This window comes from Excalfactoria chinensis, chromosome 20, assembly GCF_039878825.1.
Source record: "Excalfactoria chinensis isolate bCotChi1 chromosome 20, bCotChi1.hap2, whole genome shotgun sequence".
NCBI lineage: Eukaryota > Metazoa > Chordata > Aves > Galliformes > Phasianidae > Excalfactoria > Excalfactoria chinensis.
In genome coordinates this window covers 3,052,939-3,073,094 of record NC_092844.1, presented here as the reverse complement: position 1 = coordinate 3,073,094, position 20,156 = coordinate 3,052,939, and the positions used below count along the sequence as shown (strand labels likewise).

The 20,156-nt window shown below is 46.3% G+C and overlaps 2 protein-coding genes across 2 annotated transcripts in view; one reads left to right on the top strand and one right to left on the bottom strand.

Moving 5' to 3' along the window:
- Positions 1 to 1,562: 1,562 nt before the first annotated feature.
- On the bottom strand, positions 1,563 to 4,861 carry DFFA (DNA fragmentation factor subunit alpha). Its single transcript, XM_072354449.1, has 6 exons — positions 4,667 to 4,861; positions 4,419 to 4,580; positions 4,036 to 4,166; positions 3,302 to 3,491; positions 2,821 to 2,975; positions 1,563 to 2,714 (listed from the first exon to the last, which is right to left on the bottom strand). Exons 1-6 carry the CDS (start codon positions 4,761 to 4,763, stop codon positions 2,511 to 2,513), a joined length of 939 nt encoding a protein of 312 aa, XP_072210550.1. The 5' UTR covers positions 4,764 to 4,861; the 3' UTR covers positions 1,563 to 2,510.
- The window catches only part of PEX14 (peroxisomal biogenesis factor 14), a 70,386-nt gene continuing 54,979 nt past the window's right edge, over positions 4,750 to 20,156 (top strand). Inside the window, exons 1-2 of the mRNA XM_072354448.1 lie at positions 4,750 to 5,007; positions 9,271 to 9,318. Of these exons, the coding sequence (XP_072210549.1) occupies positions 4,972 to 5,007; positions 9,271 to 9,318 (84 nt within the window). The 5' untranslated portion in view covers positions 4,750 to 4,971. The remainder of the gene's footprint in view (positions 5,008 to 9,270; positions 9,319 to 20,156) is intronic.

Genomic DNA, 20,156 nt, shown 5'->3' with positions numbered 1-20,156 from the left:
GTTTCTACATCAAACGATCACAAAACAGGAGATCTAGTAGCAGCTCTTTGTTTTCACTGACAGGGAATTCTAGCTCTGAGCTGACGTTGAGAATATAATGATCAAAAGATGTATAATGAAGCCAACCCTAAAAAAAAAAAAGCCAATTTATAAGGATAATTGAACTGTTACATTTAAAAATGCCACTGAGATATTTTAGTTTTCAGCTTTGATTGATTGCACTGTTGAAACAGATCCAAGAAGCAGTACATAAACTTGACCATTAAAAAATGATTTTTCATAGAAATTAGGGGATGAGATACAGCACCGAAGTCCGTTAACCTATTAGCTAATTGCTTCTCGTTTTTCACTGAGGCGTTTGAAGAATGTTGACTGTAAGAGAGCTTTAAAGAGAGTTAAGTACTAAGTATGTGCTCTTTGCAGAGAACTCAGATTACTCCCAAAAGCTCAGCTCCTGTAGCTCCCATCAGCTTATAAAAGTCCGATTATTTTGTTAGCCTAACAGAACAGTTAAGTATCTGTTTAAATGATACTACACTAGGCCTAGTTGATAATTCAGTTCTGAAGTTTAAGAGCTGCAGTATTGAATAACTTGCGGACGTCTAAGCTCTAACCTTGGTAACAGAAAAGAGGAAAGAGCAGCAGTGAAAGCCTTGTGTTTGGTTACTTAGAGCTAGATCTGAAGGACCATCACTGCCTTCTACAAGGAGCATCAGCACAGTCTGTGACTTCCATCCTAGAGTGTGCCTGAAGTAGGCGAGTTCAATATTCCTTATACATGCAGGACGTCAGTAGTTATGCTACCTGCCATTTTGGTGTAGGTGGAAAAGCTCCAGGTAGAAGCTCCTTTCCCCTTATACAGAATGAGCAGTAGGATTTCCATTGCTAAGCTGAGCTACAAAAAAGCAAAGTATTGCAGCCTTGAGCACTCAGTTTCAGTTGGTGTAATGAGCTCTGAGTGTAACTGAGCGTGCTTCAAAAATTGTTTATGAACCGCCATAAATGCCCTTTCATAAAGGCTTGAACATAAAAAGACTGTAATAAGTAGCTATTAAAAACAGCAGGAAATGCTTTTACCTGCTGTGGCCTGCAGTGTTACAAGCCAGAAGTATATACTGTAAGAAGCAATTGTATGCCCTGGCAAAACAGGCTTCAAAAAGATGACTGCAAGCTTCCCTCCAATTCCAGTCAAACCTCAGTGGGTACCTGCCCTGAGGCACTGAATGGGCAAGGATGTGTATTAGTTACACAGGCTGTCTGACTTTGTATGTAGATTTGAGTTGAATTATGGCACATACAGTGTGTTCATCTGAATGCCTGCTGTAGCAGTACTTAGCAGAAGGCAGCCTGCACCATTTGAATTATATTCAGTCAGTGGGTTTTGCATGGTAACAGAAAACACTGACAGCTACAAAAACGTTAGGCTTTATCTTGCCTTTCAGATTGCTTCATGTCCATCTCCCGTGAGAGCTCTGGTGTAATGTTCACGCTGCCCCCTAAACTTCCACATTTGTGAATGAGTAAAATAGGGAATATTTCTGTTAAGTTCTTCCTCAGTCCTTAACACAATGCTGTATTTACTGGCACATTCTTTAATCACAGCAGCCATGTCAAAATTAACCCCACGTTTTAGTAAAAAAGTTTTAAAGACATGAGAATTCATTCAGTTTAAACATAAGCAGGTTAATACAGAGGTGTTATGATGATATGCCAATGATTAGAATACACACAGGCCAAGTACAAGTCTTCTGCCCCACAGCCATTCAGAGCAAGCATTTCCACTTTCGCTGTTCTACAAATTAGTGCTTACACTACACTGAAAGAGGCAAGAGTTTTTTACATGAAAAATAAACAAAAAACCAAACAAACCCATAACCACAACAAAAACACAGAAGAGCTTTTGATTTTACTTTAACTGGTAGGATTAGCATGAGAAATCTAATTGCCTACATACCAGGCTGGAGATTAAAGGAAGCAGCTGAAAAAAATGGCACAATGATAATATCACAATAAAAATATCACAATAAATCCCTCAACCTCTCCCCCTTTCCCCCTCAAATTGTTCAGTGAGCAATGATCAAAATGCCTGATTTCTGTTCATTTTCAATGAAGGTAATTTTCATCCTTTCTGCTGAAGGTGATGGGAAGGTGAGCAAACTGTCCGAGGCTTCACAACCAGATCAGCACCAGCAGATGGAATTTTCTGGCTCCCACCCCACGAGCTATTCAAAGCTGAACTCTCACACGCTGTGTTTAGCAATACCATTGTTCTGGTACTCTGCAAAAAGTCCACATCCCTTTGGTTACACATGATTTGAATCATTGCAAGTATTTATGCCTCAGGACAATGTCCAGATCTTAGTTTTCTGCATCCAGACCACAGTATGACCAGCAAACTATGGCTCCCAGAACATACCTTATTTCTGTTGGTTCTAATTAAAAAAACAACCACAAAAAAGGCACCCCACAACTACTTGCATTTCCCTGACACTTGAGGCAGAGCTATAGTCTTATTTCCTGCGTTTTGGACTAAGCCCATCTCCACAGGGCAGCGCTTTCTTGCCCCTTGATGTGCTCCTCAGGGAGTGCAAAGTCTGCACTTGCTGTAGACGCCTGGAGAGCTCCTGATCACAAGCTTGTTGGACTGCTTCGGCTTTCTGCTTGTCCCAGCTTAAAGCTGCAGCCAGGGCTTGAGTGTCTTCTTTCACCACCAGCTGTAAGAGAAAGATTTGTAGCAGTGCTGCCCACTGATGCTCTACCAGTACTTAGAGCCTGAAGCTCTATGTTGTGCCAGACCATGGTTGTATGATCCTCACCCACCTCTAGAGTTTGACTGTCCAAGCAGAGCTCTGGGGCAGGTTTCTCTTTCAAAACAGCACAGATCTGGTCACTGAGGGCTGTTCTGGCTGAAGTCCCTGCACTGCTGGTACCTGTGTCGACCACATCCATCTCCTTTCTTGGTATGCTCTCAGACTCTGAAAAGCAGAAGAATCATTACAGCCACATACACAGCCCAGACTGCACTGTTGTTTTTGAGATTAGATATGCAGCCTCTAACTTAGGAAACCCATAATATTAAGGATGACTACACTACATAAGCTTTTCCCCCGTATTCTACTTTCAGGCACTATAAGCAACGTGACAGCAGTGAAAGGACTCCTGGTCCCTCCCACTATGCCAACTATTCAATCACCCATGTTAATAGCAAATGACTCACTCCAATCCTCCCCCCACTTATCTGTCCCACTCAACTCTTTCAGGCTTCTCTGAGAAGCTCCTTCAGCATCCTCACGTTCCCTACCTGCTACTTTGCTTAAGACGCTGTCTTCCTTTTTCAAGGCCTCTAAGTAGAGTTCCAGGAGCTGCTTCGACTGACGTTCCTCTTCTCGTCTGTCCAGCACCTGCTGCAGGGTGTCCTGCAATACCTGCGTTTTGGTTTCACTTTGGGCAAGTTCCTCTGCCAGATCTGAACGTGGTACATCAACCAGCACCTTCAAACGACAGGAGCGTTTCTGTTCTATGGGCTGAGTGATGAGCAATTCCATCACACCCATTACAGCACAAACGACAAGCCTGAATGACAGAGCCTTTGTAAAACCTCGTATATTTCACAGTGGTCAGCCTGGTTACGAGAAGCTGCAGCGGCATTCCAGCAGCCTGCAGATATTCAGGAAGGTGTAGGATCGTGCGTTTTTAATGTGATGATTTTTTGCCTGGTAATTCCAAGCAATCGAAGTACCGTTTCTGTGGGAGCACACAAAAGAAAGCCAGCAGGCTGGCACTTGGGAACCTGCATGCTGCAGGAAGGCAAGAAGGGGCAGAAGCACAAAGACATGAAGTGAGGGATAGTCAGTGGTTTAGAGCACGGTGCTGTCAGTGGAACGAGGATTCCCCCTCAAGGAGAAATTCCACTTTAGCACCACAGCCAAAGAAACAACAGCTGAACGAAGCTCTGCGATCCGATTTATGGCATCCTTTGCAATGTATGGATGAGGCTGGTGTCCCCCTCCCCCCCACTGGTCTTCCCCTCCGTACCTGCAGGTCTTCTTCAGACATCAGGATGATGTTGGACAGGTCGCCCTTCAGCTGCCATGCCAGCTGCCTCCACCTCTCTGCACCACTGTCCACTTCATCCGCAGGCTCTGAGCGCCAGGCCGATCTGCCGTCTGCCATTAACATCAGCCAAAAGATGAGAACACAAAGCTATCGAGATCGGAACGGCAGCCGTTACTTCCCATGTAAAGCTATCTAACGCTGCTTTTCTGTGCAGCGTCAAAACCGGGTACCGACATCTCCTACACAGCAGCTGCATGCTGAAATGAGGCTGTCTGCTCGGCTCCCTGCTTAGCGGCAGTTCTGTCCGTGTTCCCCAGCTCTTCTCGCCCTCCCAGCCCCGCTCGTCCCCGCGCCGCCGCTACCTGCGCTCCTCCCGGACCACCTCTCGCCTTTGGCCAGCGCCACGAACGCGGTGTTGGAGGGCAGGCACAGGAAATAGTCCTCGTCGTCCACGATGGTGCCATCCTCCGCCAGCACCAAGGTGACGGGCCGCCCGTCCTCGCCGATGGACAGAGCGCGGCCGGCTGCGCGCAGAGAAACGTTTAGTGTCGTTACGGCCGGCCCCGAGCTCTCTGCCAGCGGACCGTGCCCGGGAAGCGCCGCCGCTCACCCTTGTCGCGCAGCTCCCGCAGGCAGGAGGCGGCCAGCCCGTGCTGCTCGCTCCCGTCGCCCCGCCGCACCACGCACGGCTTCAGCCGCGCCGCCATGGCCGTGGAGGGGCGCCGCCCGGTGCGGGGCACGCCGGGGCGGGTAGTTCCGCAGCCGCCTTAAAGGGACAGGAGCTGCGGGGCTCAGTGGAAGGTGTCGGTGCTGCATCGGCGGTGCGGCGCTCGGCTCGTGCTGCCTGCGGCGCTACCGGCGGCGGGGCGGGCGCGCCATCGCCTAAGTGGGCATGGATTAGCCGGGCCTGGGAAGATGGCCTCCTCCGAGCAAGCGGAGCAGCCCAGCCAGGTACGCTCGGGCGGTCCGCTCGCTCAGCTCGGGCAGCGGGGCGGGCAGGGCCGGGGTGCCGCCACCGCCGCGGGGGAGAGGTCGAGGGGAGAGGAGGGGAGGGCTGCGAGCCGCGGGACTCGGTTCCCCCGCCGTCCCCGCCGCCTCCTCGTGAGCTGCAGCTCGCCGGCCCGTTGCGCTCCCGCCCCCCACGCGCGGCCTCAGCTCCAACCGCCGCCCGCGCGCCTCCCCCTCATAACGGCCGCTGTCGCTCCCGGGGTCGCTGAGGTGCGGAGCGATGCGGGAAGCGCGGCCTGCAGGGGCGGGGGGGGAGGAGGTTCCCGCCTGGAGCGGCTGCCCGGGCCTCGGTGCGCTCTGTGTGTGTGTGTGTATGTATGTATGTATGTATATCTGTGTGTGTGTATATCTGTGTGTGGAGTTAAGCAGTCGGATGGGAGGAAAAAAGAAAGTGGAAACAAACCAACGCAGAGACAGGCGAGGCAGAGTGCCCGGCAGGTGGGTTTGCACCGTCAGGTAGACAAAGTGATTTTGCCTTGCAACAACCAGGTTGAGAGATCCTTGAAGCAATGGCACCAAAGGGCACTGCAGTGACAGGCGCGGTGCAAACGCTGCCCACAAGTGAGTGCGGGGCATGGAGAGAGGCACGGGCGTGATAGGGTGATTGTGTGCTCAGGGCAGGTGCTGGGGTTTCATAAATTGGGCCCTGAAGCAAACGGGGAAGGCAGAGGGGAAGATGGCAGCACGGAGTTGCACTCATTGTGGGTTTCCAGCCAGCTGCGTTTGGTCTGGAGGGAAACCCCAAAGGCAGTGCCATAGGACAGAGTGCAGCAGAACCCCAGTGTCACCACACTGCCAACCGAGCCCTGGTGCAGGGACCTGGCACCCCTCATCTCACCTCTGCCTCTGATGGAGTGCTGTGCTGTGTGAAGCTGTAAAACCGTCCTTGAGGTGGTTGCAGAAAGGCCTTTTCTTGCAGGTGAAGCCTCTGGCCGTGAGAGGAACAGGGAGGAAAACAGCAATGTCTGCTTTGCTTTTCTGTGCAGTCATTCACATCTGTTCTCATTCAATGGAATCACTGCACATGTTTCCATCGGTACTTTTATTTTGCACTGAAAAAGCTAAGTTTGTAGCAAACATTGCTGAACTAAACAGAGATAAATTCCATAAAGGCTATGCTCTGACTGACATTGTGAGCTCCTAGGCTGTGAAAGGCCCCACTATCAGGCTGCTGGTTGGCTTGCTGGCCGTGTGCTTTCATCAGTAGCAGCTTGAGGTGCAGGCACAGCAATCTGTTCCTCATGCTGTGGGTGAACTCTGTCAACAGGAGGAAACCTGCAACAGCCTCAGACTGATCTGTAAGCCACCTGGGGCAGTCTCTGAGGCAGCTGTCTGCAGGTTTCCAATAAAGAAGTCTGCTTAATTGGTAAATGCGATTGCCTGAGAAACGTTTGGGTTCCTATGATATCATGTACTCTCATCGCACCCTTTAAGTCTTTGTTTTGTACTTCTCTGGTATTGCTTTGCCTAGAAAGAAGGTCTGATGTTTGCATCTTGGATGCAGGCTGTTGGAAAGTAACTTTTTGCTACAGAGAAACCACTGTGTCTGGCTCCTGTGAAGAGGGAGTGGGTTCTAAGCCACTACAGGAGAAAATGGTGTCCCATTTGTGCCCCATGTGCCTTATGGCCTGTCATGACCTCCTTACAGCAGATCCAGTTTGTAGGGCTCCTTTGGTGTTGTGCCCAGTTTGGGTACTGGAGGTTCCAGTGAGTTCAGCTGCTGGATAGCCATGATCTGTGCACCAGGAGCAGCCCTGTTTGTGTATTGAAGTTCCTCCTTCCCCATGCTGTGTGTTAGCATGGGACAGAAGGGTTGTTCTCTCTAAGGCTGTCGTTGCCTGCTCTCCTCCCCCATCGCTCTGACATGGGTTGCATGTCTTCATCCAGAATTGCAGCTGGGGAGTGTTCAGTGCCCTCAAATCTGGTTAGCTTGGGTGGGATTGGAGAGAAACCAGCAGGTTTGGCCAGAAACAAGGGCTGTAATGTGCAATTAAAGGATATGAAGCACAGCAGATGATTTCTTAAGGGGACAATTTTGCAATAAAGCTTTTTATCTTTTTATTTCGTACCAGCGTATGAATGCCACTCATGATATGCAGCCACTGCAGTTTTGACTCTGGTACCGAGGCATGTAAGAGGTTGTCCTTTTAACACACTAAACATATAAAGGACTTAAAAAATATGTTTATTTTCTACCCCTGGTTATCTTTGCCAACACGAACCTGTGAGTGGTAGGACTGTCTTGCTTAACATGTTTATGTTTGGATCCTATCATCTGCTATTACAAATCTAGTTAGTTCAGATGCTGCAAAGGGAGCGTCAGATATCTTTTGCCTTGCTGTCTGTTTTGTCTACTTTGTCTCATTCTCATGAATTAATGTATTGCCTCAAGCATTGCAGAGAGTGGTGTTGCAGCTCAGATGAAATCATTGACATAAGATAGGATTATGTTCTGAAGGCAATAAATGTTTCTGCTACAGATTTCTAAATAATTTATTTTGTTTAGAAATCATTCTTTGGGCTTTTTAGTAATGTATTCGCTTAATAAAACAACGAAACAAAGGAAAAACACGGAAGAGCCCCCTAAAAGTGGGGGATGATCAAGAAGATGGTGTGGGCTGTGCAGAGAGTAACCAATTTCTGGCCTCTCTAGGCTATTGGGATTTCTTTGCTGAGTACTTGGACCATATATTGGAGAGCGTCATTGGCTCAGCCAGCAGCAGCACAGGCCCAAACTTTGTTTTCTTTCTAAAGCTTCACTGTATCCACTCTGGGCCCAGTCTGCCATCTAGCTGTGTTTTGCCTTCATATAGGGAAATAATTGAATCTCAAAGATGTTGAAAGACGCTCGATTTCTTGCTCCATAGACGCACTTCTCTAGTTGCATCACTAGCCAATGTGTAGGTGAATTTTCCTCCCCTCTTGCCTCAAGCTCTGCAGTGTTTAGCCTTGGAGTTTTCTGCTGTGTGCATCTTAAAGGATGGTTTACAGTATGGGATGTTTGATCTCTGGACTGTGATGGCTGTTGCTTTGTTAAACACAGGCTACTGAACAGCCACTACATAGAAAGCATGGATTCTGCCCTGACTTATCTGAGAGCTCCCATGTACCAGAGGGTTGCTGTGCTCTGCCTGAGGACACCAGTTCCTTCACTGTCACCATGCCTTGTGTGCAGCGATATTGCTGGAAGGAAATGCAGATCTCATTCAAACTGTTGGTAGCCCTGGACAATACAATCAAAATACTATGAATTCTCCAGCTAATCAAATGTGTCATCAGGCTGTTTACAAGCACATCACAATTTTTGAGTATGTGCTTTCAAAACTCTGACCTACCCACATAATACATGTTTTCCCACGTTAACCTGGGCTTCATTCCAGATGCTCTTTGGGCAGCTTCCCAGCCCAGCTAAATGCTGCACGTGCCAGTCTGTAAGTGCTGGTGCAGCTCCTGAAGGCAGAACAGATTTGCTCCTGTGCATGGGAGGCTCTGGGACAGCTGGCCGGGCCTATGGGAGATGCAGGTGGGTCTGGAAGCAGCAGTTGGATAGATCTGTATTACTGGCACCCTCTTGTGGCAAATACTTATTTCTGTCTGTTTTGGGGCGTTGTTTAGATGGGGAAAAAAGAGACTTGAGCTGCTTTGAAGGTGTGATGTATCGCATCAAAGTGCAAGTAGTTGGAGGTCAAGAGGTCACTTAAGGACTTAGTGGTATCACTAGGTAGTTCTAGCATTCATTGTACTCACTGAATAGAATCATGCAGAAAACAAAGGGTGTGTTACTGGCGGTGGAAATGGGAGATGCTCAGTGTCAAATGTAAGTCTACAGAGGAGGAAAAAGAAGCATAGAATTAGAGCAAAGTTCCTTTGCATCCACTTTTGTAGCAATACTTTGGGCTGCTTCTGTCCAGTGTCTTTCTTCGATCATCTCAAAAAGCTGTGCAGGTGTTAAGGACTTACTGGGTCCCTTGGAAACCAGTCTCAGTGCTCTCTGGCTCCCTAGAGCAAGCTCTGCCCCTTTACAGGGTTCTGTTTAAGTGACGACTGCTGGCACTAATTTTCTGTGCGACCCAGGCCTTGTGGTCTTCAGTTCATCACTGAACTACTGCTAATAGCAGAAACGTGTTTGCCCAAATCCCGTTACGAGCATTTCTAATCGTGTCCATCGGGTGGCGATGTAACCTCACTTTTCTTTTTGCTTTTCAGGCCGGCTCCAGCCCTGCCACTGAAAATGCAGCATCTCGGGAGCCTCTGGTAAGTTCTAGCAGCAGCACGCAATTTCTTGCTAATAATGTAATATATGAGATGTTCTCTTTGCTCGTTTTGAATGAAAGGAGCTGGCTCTTTGTGAAAAAGGTATGAACTGCCTAATGTTGTCATGCTGTTTACCTGTGGCCATGGATCATTGGGTAGACGTGGCTCACCTAGGCCTCTGAGTTTATCTGAGCACAAAGTTGGCACCATGCAGGAGCCACCTGTACTAAGTGTGTGCAGTGTGTGCTCCTGAGTACTGCTTATTTAATAAGGAGTCTGAAGAAGAAACTGTGCAGCATAATTTGAGCAGGTATTCTTCAGGTTATGGTCTAATAAAACAATTTCTGCTGCTCAGTGCCTCACTTGAGCTGTCTTTACTTTGAGATGCACTGCCAGCTGCTAAACACCTCTAAGCTAACTGGGTGTGTGTGGTCCAGTGCTTTGACTCTAGACCTGGTTTGAAAAGAGCTCAGGGATTTATTTTTTATGTGGGGGGATCTAATAGAACCCTGCTTTATTTTTATGGTGATGGATCCTGGGAAGTGAGACATCAGCCTCCTGAGCTGCAGCCATTCCTTTTACAACCTTCATTTTCCTTTTTTTCCCCCTTACTCTTCAGCCCTCTTTAACTTTGCCAGAAATCTTAGCCCTTCTCGTTGTTCTAAGCACATCATCTGTCTCACTGAGTTTCTCCTTTGGTGTTCATGGTGAATACAGGCTGTCTGGTGAGAAGGCTCAAGTACTTTTTGTAATGGCGTAGTGCAGGTCATGGCAAAACGTTTTTGTTTTGTAACTCTTATCTGGAGAACCCGGGAGTTAATTTTTGTAGGAGAGAGATGTGAGTAAAGACTGTAAAGTGGGAAGGGTCAGTAAAATACATCTAATGAAAGGGCTGCTAAAGAATTCTATTAAACTCAGCATTGAAAATCTCCCTACCTTAGTAACACTGTGCAATCTCTTGATTGCATAGACATCTGCATGTGAGATTACCCAGAGTCATTACTGACAAAGATAACACACCAGCCTTGTGATGGATTTGGTGTTTTTTCCTTTTCCCCTCCGGTTTGAAGCCTATAGCTGGCAGCACATCATCACAGCTTGTGCTGGTCAACAGTGCTTTCTCTTCTCAAGGCAGATTCTAACGTTACCTTTGGTTTAATTAGTTCCTCACTCTATATGCACCTGAAGGATTGCTCAGAGGAAGCACGTGGCAGCTGTGTATCTTTGTGTGGAAATGTATTTGTACACGTGTACAAATATTTATGAATGTAAAGAACTCCTAAGTAAACTATAGTCTCATAATGGTGAGTCTTGCATGTGAGCTAATTAGGGCCCTTTGAAAAGCAGAGTCTTTCTCCTTCTTTTTTCATTATTTGTCTTTAATATTAAGCTCTCACAGCCTCTGTCACGTTCACTTCGGAGCCGTTATTGTTTCCAGCTGGGTATCTGTAGAAGCCTTATTAAAGGAGCGGTGCAGCTCTGTCAGCCAGATGACCTGAGTTCCACCGCACTGCTGTGGCTTCTCCGCAGCCAGGATTGTGCACGCTGCCTTCTAACGTGTGCAGCAGCCCTGGGTCCGTAGGGTGGCCTTGTAGGCACATGGCACTGTGTCATAAAAGTGTTTACGGAAACAACAGAACAAACCATGGCAAGAGTCCAGCAAATGGCTCCGTATGGGAAAGCCGTGAGCTCAGGCAGATTGCTGCTGATTTCAGATGTGGTGTGAAAGAGCTGAGGAAGAAGATGTCTTAAGGCTCTTACAGAGGAGGGAGAAAAGAGTCTCATGACCAAGTTCTGTTCTGTCCCCCTGTTGCCTTTATTGACTTAACTGGTAGCTGAAAGGGCTGGCGTTTCTGAGGGCTGAGATCTGTGTTGGATGTATTAATGCAATGGAAATGGGGCATCTTGTGCTGTGTCAGCAGATGTCATTATGGGCTCAAGCTGGTTTTGTATTGCATTTGTGATTTTAATGAGTACTGCATCCTGCACAGTGCTAAATACCTTCTGCTCCGTGCCTGGTGGTGCTGCCTTCCATGTACTGTGTTAGCCTGCAGCTTTCGGGGGGAACTCAGGAAAAGCAGTGGTTATTTACAAGGAGGTGCCTGTGTTCTCCAAGATCATGCAACCAGATGCTGTCTGACACTAAGGTTTATCACATTACTAGGCCTTCAGAATGGAGCCATGCAGACTCATGTCACACTTCTAACTGCTACTGCATGACTCTTCTTGCAGCTCACTCACAGCACGTGCTGTTCTGAGCTACCAAACTGGAGATGAGGGGCTCCACATCCGTGCCATTAATCCCCTGAGTTATCCAGTGTCCTTACAACAAACTGTCCCAACTGAAAAATGCCCCCTAATGAGAGGTCATTGTGTTACAGTACTGACAGTGGAGAATGAGTTGGAGGGGGATGGGAAGAGCTATAATTTTTGCAGTAGAGAGCGGACACTCATTTCCCTAGCTGTCGGTCTTGGCCCATTAAAATCTGCCGTGTAGCTCCATAGTGGGAAGTGTAACCTTGTGTTAGCGGAGTGTCAGCATCTCGCTCCGCTGCTGTTTACAGCCACGTTTGTCATCGTCAGTGCAGGATCAGCTTCTCCTTGAGTCCAGCTTCTCAGTGAACATTGCTGCATCCCTTCTGCTTCCCCCAGCTTTTGTATGTGCGGCCACCTCCAATAATCCTCTGGGCACTTGTGGGATTGGAATAGGGTTGTCTTACTACAGCTGCTCAAAGTAAGGTCCTGGGATGTGTAAAATACATAACTATGTAGGACAAAACCACTTCCTTTGACATTAGAACACTAGGAAATTGCCTTTTCTTCTTGAATCTTCATTCTCCTGATCTCATTTCTCTCTTTACTGTAATGATCCAGTCCTTTCTGCTTCTTTTTAGCTTGTTTTGACTGTCCCCAGCAATCTTGCAGCTCATTAAACATTCTGTGCTGCTTCTGAGATGCTTTCAGGAGCTGAATATTTTTGCTGTTGGCGTTTGCTTTTTGCCCAATCTGCTTCAGCCTAAATGGCAGCTACGAGGGCAACGCTTGTGAGAGCACCTGACAGGAGCCTGGTGTGTAAGGAAAACCGAAGGGAACAGAACTTATAAGTGAGGTCTTCCTGCGTGCTGCTTCATTTTAGTTTTGACTTTTTCCTACCGTGAAATATGCTCCTTCTTCTTGCTGATGCTGTAAGAAGAACTAGTTGTAAATATAAAATATTCCTTGTGATCGTCAATCACTGGCTTGGTTTGTTACTGAGTTAGAAAACTGCAGGACTGTGGTGTGAAAAGCATTCTCTTTTGCAGAATCATTTAAATGTTCTTCTTTTACTGTTATTGTGTGCTGTTACTTTCTGTTTCTTACTGCAGGTGCCACTAGTTAGCCCTGCAATGTGGAAATCTTATTCCTGTTTTTTTACAGGCTGTCAAAAGTACAAGGTGACAAGAAGTACTGCTGCTCCTATGGCAATTAGTGTAGGATTTGTTGTCCTTAGCCATGTGAACCAAATGGGGGATGAGGAAAGGTTACAGAATTGTGCTGTAAGAAGTGGAAGAGCTCATTGGTGCTAATGAGAATGCACAGTCCATTTTGGATGAACAAATCATTGGACACACTGCAGATGTATATCCTCTCCTTGTAATGCAATAGATGCTTACTGCTCTGTCAGACCCTATAAGAAAACAAGGGGTTCCTTTTAAAGATTCTCTTCTGCTAGAAATTATGGTGAATTTTTTTCTTTCCTAATAAAGGCATGAAAGTGGTTTCCAATGAGAAACTTATAAAGAGATTTCTGGAACACGCTCTTGCAGTAGGATTCTATCTGGTCCTTATGCCTTATTTACAAGTTTAAAGATCCCAGTAGAGATCTGTGGATTTCTTTTGGAAGGATTTTTGTTTTCAGGGATGCTCTGAGGGACAGGAGTGTTCAGGAGGGACAATACTTCACACGCTTCTGCTTTCCTTTTTCCCACCCTTTATTGTTTAACACAAGATTTATACCTGTTTGCTGTACAAATTTTCTGTTTGCCACAATGGGTTTGTTCAGAGTGGTGGCCTACACTGAATAATTCTCGAAAAGTAAATCTGTCCGGAGGGGATTTCCAGACAGCCAGAGTCAGTAGGCAACTAACTTATAGCCCCCAGCGAAACATTAGTCAGGGTAATTTAGCACTGTCAGCAGGAGGGGGAGAGAGACTATCAGCTCGGTGACCTCCTGTACAGGCAGTAACCCTAATGGTGTGATAATGCTTCCGTTTGTTTGGGGAGCTCCTGAATGTGTTGCTGTGGATTCCCGGTGTTGGACAATAATTCCATCAGGCTGTGCAGGGCGATTGCTGTACACACTGCAGTTTTATGGGGCCAGGAGCAGTGAGCTGGAGGTGCACCACTTCCTTACGCAGTGCTCTTTGCTTTGCTGCAAAGAGAATTCTTGCACTGACTAAGCAGACCTCTTGTGCATTTGACCTTTTGATAAGTTTGAGGTTGTTTTTTGCCTTTTTTGTCTTTTACAACTGGGACTTTGTTAACTTCTGTTGTTTGTGCAAAATGTCCTGCCTTAATCTGCCAGTTCCTTCTGCTCTGTTGATTTAGACAAACACATTATATGTGCAAAACATGCAGATGCAAATTTACGTACAGAGCATCGTTAAAGGAATGCTGTCACATTGAGTCTAATTGCCTGTCTGAGGTCAGTGGGAAAGTTTCCATGGAATTCTTTTGAATCCCTATTTTAAAAGAGGATGAAGTGTAATAATTTGGGATGTAATTTCTACTTTAGCATTAATTACACGCTACCACGTGAAAGGTAGGTGCTTGCAGTATGACAGGCCAAAGGTACGTAAGACCTTATCAGAATGTACAAAATGGAGCAATGGCTTTTCCTGCTCCTAAGAGCTCACTGGTTAAGGGACCAGTTAGAGCCAGTGGGTGAGGCAACACAACAGGCACACTTGCTTTCACCACTAGCAGTGTGGTAAGATAGCAGCTTATTGTCTTTGCACTCGCGCAGAGGAGAGTTCCAAAAGCAGTTCTCGTCTCCTTTTTAGACAAACCAATACTACTGCTCAGAAAACTTTGAAGATGTTTTTAAAATAGTTGTAATGCGCCAAAAATGCTGGCACCCACTTAGGAAATATTTAACATTGCTTGATGTTTACCCTTGAGAAAAATGAATTTCATTCCTCTGTTTACACTCACCTGATGTTTTGGAGATCTAAACGTGCTACACCTACCAGCAGTGTTTTATAGGTCATGCATTGCTTTGCTGCCAGCTGGTGGCTCTGTGCAGGTTGGCAGCCCAGCTCTCTGCTTACACAGGGAGTGCTTTGTGTCCCAGCTGCTGGAAAGGCGACCTGTTAATTTCTAAGAGGTGGTGGCACACAGCAAGGAGGTGCTTGTACATGTGTGCTTTGGTGATGATGAGCTGTGGGATCAAGGTGAGATAACAATACCATCTCAGCTCCATGCGTGTGGATAACATGCTATGTGCAGAACAACTTGTAGAGGGCAGCAATTGCCTGCAGTTCTTTCTGCTTAGGGAGAGGAGAAACCAGCTTAAGAACTTCTCGGGAGTGTCTGCCTTTTTAGCTTCTTGAAATAACTTTATGTAGGAGACTGGTTCTTCAGAGTGCCTCTTGACTCAGTGTTATTAAATTCCTAACCTGGAGAGTGTTGCCAGAGATTCTTAATTCCTCTCCTCTAATACCACTGAGCAGTTGGACTCCTTTTGCCCTTATCCAGATGCTATGTCATTGTTACTGCAATCAAAAAGAGTTAGTCTTGTGACAGCTAGTGACTCTCATGAGATTATAACTGCTTACACGTGATAACTTTAATTTCTTGGCTTCCTTCTACTTTTACCTAAGAGATCATGCTGTAAGAAAAATTTACAATATCTACAGCGTATGCGTATTGCCTCAGAGCATGGGATACATTGCGTCTTCATCACGTTAGAGCATGGCAGCTGAGGCACAAAAGACAGAATGAATTATTCAGGAACTTGAAAGAACTTTCCCCAGCTTTGATGCACAGGAATCCATCCCTCAGTACTTCTGATGCCAACTCCTTCAGAAGAGACATTTGCAAGAGGAGAGAGTTAGTGTAATTCTTGGACTGGGAGCTCCAAAGCAACTTGTTAGAGACTTTTCCTGTATTTGTCTGTAGGACACTTCAATTAAAAGTCTTCCAAACATCTGAATACTTTTGTTTGCTGTGTGTGTGGCTTTTCTCCCTGTTTGACCTGACCATGTCTTCTGTCCTGCTGTGATCTCATAGCACAGCACGGCTATTTTGACAATCACATTTCTGGACAAGTAGCAATGCAAATGTGCATAGCTCTTTATTAAAAGGATTTTAGAGCTGGAGAGATGCAGGAGGGATAACTTCGTATCATCAGCCAGGCTCCCAATATGCCTTGCTTTTTTTACATTGTTTTACACCTTTTTTATACCTTTTAGTCAGATTGTCCTCTGCTGTCAGCTCTTAGTGCTTTGCCAGGCGTTCTGAATGGCCTGAGTGATGTTTATTCATTGGGATTCAATTCCACAGCTGAGCACATCTTGCTCCAGTGAAGCTTTCCTGCTGTACAGCGAGAATTTTCTGCCTTCCTTCCAGCTTGCTTCTCCTCTTTGTTGTGTGTGCCACCCCAAGTGATTCCTTTCCTCCTTAAGCATCTGCACCCTTCAGATGTTTGCAGACAGTTATCACATCATTTCTCCTTTCCCCACCCCCATCCCGATCTCTTAGCCAAGCTCTACATATTTAGCTCATTTAATCTTTCCTCATAAGTCAGGGCTGTAATTGACAGCTCTGACACGAAGAGTCGCATTGGTTACACACGCTGCCAACAGGATATAAATACTTTCTGTGCGATGATTGAGAATTATAGTCGAGACTGAGATGAGCCCCCTCTCCCCCTTGACACTATATTTTTGACAACCCTTTCCTCAACATCAGGTTGCCTCGATCTTGTAAAGATGGATTTAGTTCTCACTCCAGTGGTCAGCTACCGGAGCACCCGGTGTGTCATAGAGTAGTGGTATCAGGTCGCTTGGGACATTCACTGTTAAGGCCTCACGGGATTCCATTCTGACCCTCAATTCTTACAGAGGAGGCTGTCTTCTACTTCTGCCAGGCTTGCAGAAGTCTGGGGCTGCTGGTGGACTTTCCTTCTTGCAAGGCAGAGCTCCACGCAGAGGCATGGGGTCTTGGTCTGCATGTACAAAATGAGTGTGATGTTGCAGCCACTGCAACACACTGTGTGTGTTTATATGCACTGCCACGGGGAGGCTCACAGCGCTGTGTTGGCAGCGATCTGTTACTCAGATGCTCTTGGCGCTCATGTTCCTCTCCTCCATTGCCAAGAGGAAGCTCAGAATGCTATTGATCCGATTGGTATAGCTGTGAAGAGGTTCAGGGCTCTTGTTTATACATGTCAGATCTGGAAAGAGGCTTTTAGCCCAACCCAGAAAGGTATTGCGCTGGAAGAGGTAACACTGTACTGCGTGTCCATGTGCTGGTACATCCAGATCTGTTTCCAGCTGAACAGATGTGGAGGCTGCTTTGGATGACTTGTCTCCTCATGTTGGCTGTGTTCTGTTCAAGAAGATAGGTGCAGCTGACAAAGGTTGGGGAGCAGGGAAATTCATTATCTTGCTTCTAATGTAGTGTTCTGTGAAGCTTCATATGATGCAGCTTTCCCAGTGGGGCTAGTTCACAAACATTACATGTATTATTGCAAAGCACGCAACATAAAGAGAGCATTTATGAAAGGGAATATCAGAGGAAACATTATCGCAGAGACCTTTATAGCCTTTCCATTATTATGGTTTAAATCTTGACATGGTCTTTATTTGCAATGACACTGGGACCAGTAAAGAAGTGTTCTTTCTCTTCCCCTCCCCTCCCCTTTCTCCCATCTCCTTTTCATTCTTTTTTTCCACATCCTGTTCTGAAGCTGTGGTGCAGAGATACAAATCGTTCAACATGCAAGTAGTCGGAGAGCCAGGTTTCACTTTGTGTGGAATTGGCCCCTTTTGACTCAGAAGTTGGAAACCAGATGACTCACTGTTGTGCATGTTTGTTGTTTTTAATAACTGTCGTTTTGCAAAAGATGTTCAAAGCTTCAAACCGTGACTTCTGGAGTAGGGGTGGCGTGTATTTCTAATCTGGGAGGCTATAAGCTGGAATGTGTTTGTAGCTCCACGCTTCCCTTAAAGTCGGAGATAAAATAGCATCAGGCATTGACAGTGGGAGAGGTTTTAGAGAGGGTTTTTCCCCCCTGTTACCTGGAAAAAAAGATCCATTTTCTTGATCAGTTCCTTGCAAAGGGTCCAGGTGCCAACCATCTGGTGGGCCTGCAGATCCCTCTTTTGTTGTTGTTGTTTTTAATGCATACCCAAAGGGACAGGTTCCTCAAAAGGCAAGCAGGCAGATGTTTTAAATTTGTGGAGTTTTCAGGAAGAAATGCCATTCCTGTTTGTCGTTCCAACTTCTAACAACAAAACTGTCGTCCGTCTCCTTTCTTTTATAGGAAACCAGCAAATGTAGGATTTTAGTGGCAAAGCTCCCTATCGATAAAACCTCCTGACAGTATGGCAAATGTGAAAATACGTACGTGTTTTATTTTCTGGTGATTTATCACTGCTTTTACAACAATTTGTAAATTATAAGCCCACTATGAAGTGCTGTATGATTGTAATTTAACCCAAGAAGTGCTGTTGTACTTAGCAGGAATTCTACGGCTTTGTTCTGGAAGTCAGTTGACTCGCAGTGAACACCCATAGGCACTCCATCGCAGGAGAACGAAGTGATGCCAGTATGAAGTCTGTGTGCATGAGAGCAGAACATGACCCTGGTTACAAAACCAGTATGTTTGTATACATATATAGAAGCTCTGTTCTGCCTTGTGGAATTCACTGTGGTCGTGGATTTTTCCTGCAGTTCAGTTGTCAGATTTGAATGTTTTACAGCCATTCCTTGTGATTTATACGACCATCTCTTGCCATTGTTATTGCAGCGTGGAGTGCTGTGGCACAGTGCACTGCTCCTAGCCCACCACAGCCTGTTGCTTCTGGTTAGGGAATAAAAACCACCGCCAGTGGCTGATGGAAGGCAGAGAGTTCAAGTTTGGGTTCTGCTCGCAGTGGGGATGGGGCAGTTCTGTCTCAGTGGCAGTGCTGGGAGAAGCCTCGTTGCCACTGGGAATTTGGGTCAGTGTGCTGACTGACTGCTCCTGGCCAGCTGTGGTCTACGTCGTTTGTTATTCTCATCTGGAAAGAAACAGGTTTGGGGCTTTATTTTTCAAAGTGAAGGTAGTGCTTGTGAAAGGCAGCTACGTGGGACGCCCGGAGTGGCACGAGGAGATGAGGAGAGCTCAGTCCTGCCCGCTTGGATGCCTGACTTCCCTCTGAAGCTGCCAAGAAGGATGCCAGTTTTTCCATTTAGTTGACTGTTGTATAGACCTTAAAAGGGAAGGTTTTAATGCAGTTGGCTGCTGTATAGACTGTTAAAGGGAAGTTATTTATTTTAACTGGCTGCCGTATGGATTATTGCAAGGGCATTCCTTCAGCTGCAGCTGCTGTATTGACTAGTGAGCATGCCGGGCCGTATTGCTAGTAGCTGTCATATTGACTGTTACAGAAAAGATCTGTATTTAAGCCATAGCACTGCACTGGGATCTCCCAGGCAGGATATTAATGCTAATTCATCTGCTCACCCCCTGCTGTGAGTGTTATTTGTTTAAATCTGTAGAATCCCACAGCGCGTTTATATCCTCGCTAGAGTGAGCTCCGCTCCCTGTAATTATTTAACATTATATGCTGATATAAATTGTAACAGTTAAAGAATGGTAATGAGTAGCAAAAAAACACAAACTTAACCTTAGAAATGGCAGAGTCAGCTCTTAAAACAACAGCCAGCAACTTTCGCTGCTCCCTGCCTTTTCCCAAGTCCATATGCACAGTATTGTGCATACATTACGTGTGTGCGTGTGTGTTCATGCTCGCACTGGCAGCTGTGCCAGGCAGGGCTGTAATTATGCAGAACGTACTGTGAAACTTATGCACACACTCGCAATTACATACAGTGCCTACGTACAGCAAGTTTTATCTCTCTGCAGCTCGGCTTCTTGATGGGTTGCTCTGATAGGTGCTGGAGCGGGGGCTGCCATGCTGGGAGGGTGCCGGGGTCGGCGGAGAGCCGAAGGGTGTCACTGTTGCTCCGTGCAGGCTGCGCTGCCGGTGGGTTTGTCTGGCAGTAAAAGCTGGACTTTGGAAGTAGTATTTTTGGCTATAAACATCTACAGCATTCGCACATAATTTATATGTAAAGTGCATGTCCATGCAGCTCCGCTTATGTGTGGGTGGAATGAGTGGAGGCAGTTCCATTGTGTGTTAGCTGACTCTTTTTTCCCCAGTTTCTCTTGCCTGCTATAGCATTTTTGTCCCAAAGTGGCATGCGGGGTGGCCAGCTGCTGGTGAATAGCTGCTACATTCTGCTTCAGAGACTTGTGCTGTTCATCAGTGGAGGTGACCTGATTCCTGTGTGAAATCTGCCTGCGAACATAAAAGTAGGGGCAGGTTTTTAATTTTAGGGGGAAAAAAAGATTACAGTGTGCACCGTTGTGGTGGAGAAACTGCAAAATTACAGTTGCTGTAGATTTTTGAAGGTCTTCAATGCTGTCAGACTTAAAAGGTACCGTAAGAGCTCATTAACAAAACAGGTTTGCATGAAAACAGTTCATCAATACCATATGGAAACTTTCACCGATTGAAAATGGAAATTAGAGAGAGAACCCATGTAAATAGCAAAGCAAATGTGTTTTGAAAGGACTTCTTTGTACC

Coding starts and splice junctions, on each gene's coding strand:
- DFFA (XM_072354449.1), bottom strand. CDS start 4,763: ATGGCGGCGCGGCTGAAGCCGTGCGTGGTGCGGCGGGGCGACGGGAGC. Junction 3,492..4,035: donor TGTCTGAAGAAGACCTGCAG/GTACGGAGGGGA, acceptor TGTCGTTTGAAG/GTGCTGGTTGATGTACCACG. Junction 2,976..3,301: donor CGTCTTAAGCAAAGTAGCAG/GTAGGGAACGTG, acceptor TCTGCTTTTCAG/AGTCTGAGAGCATACCAAGA.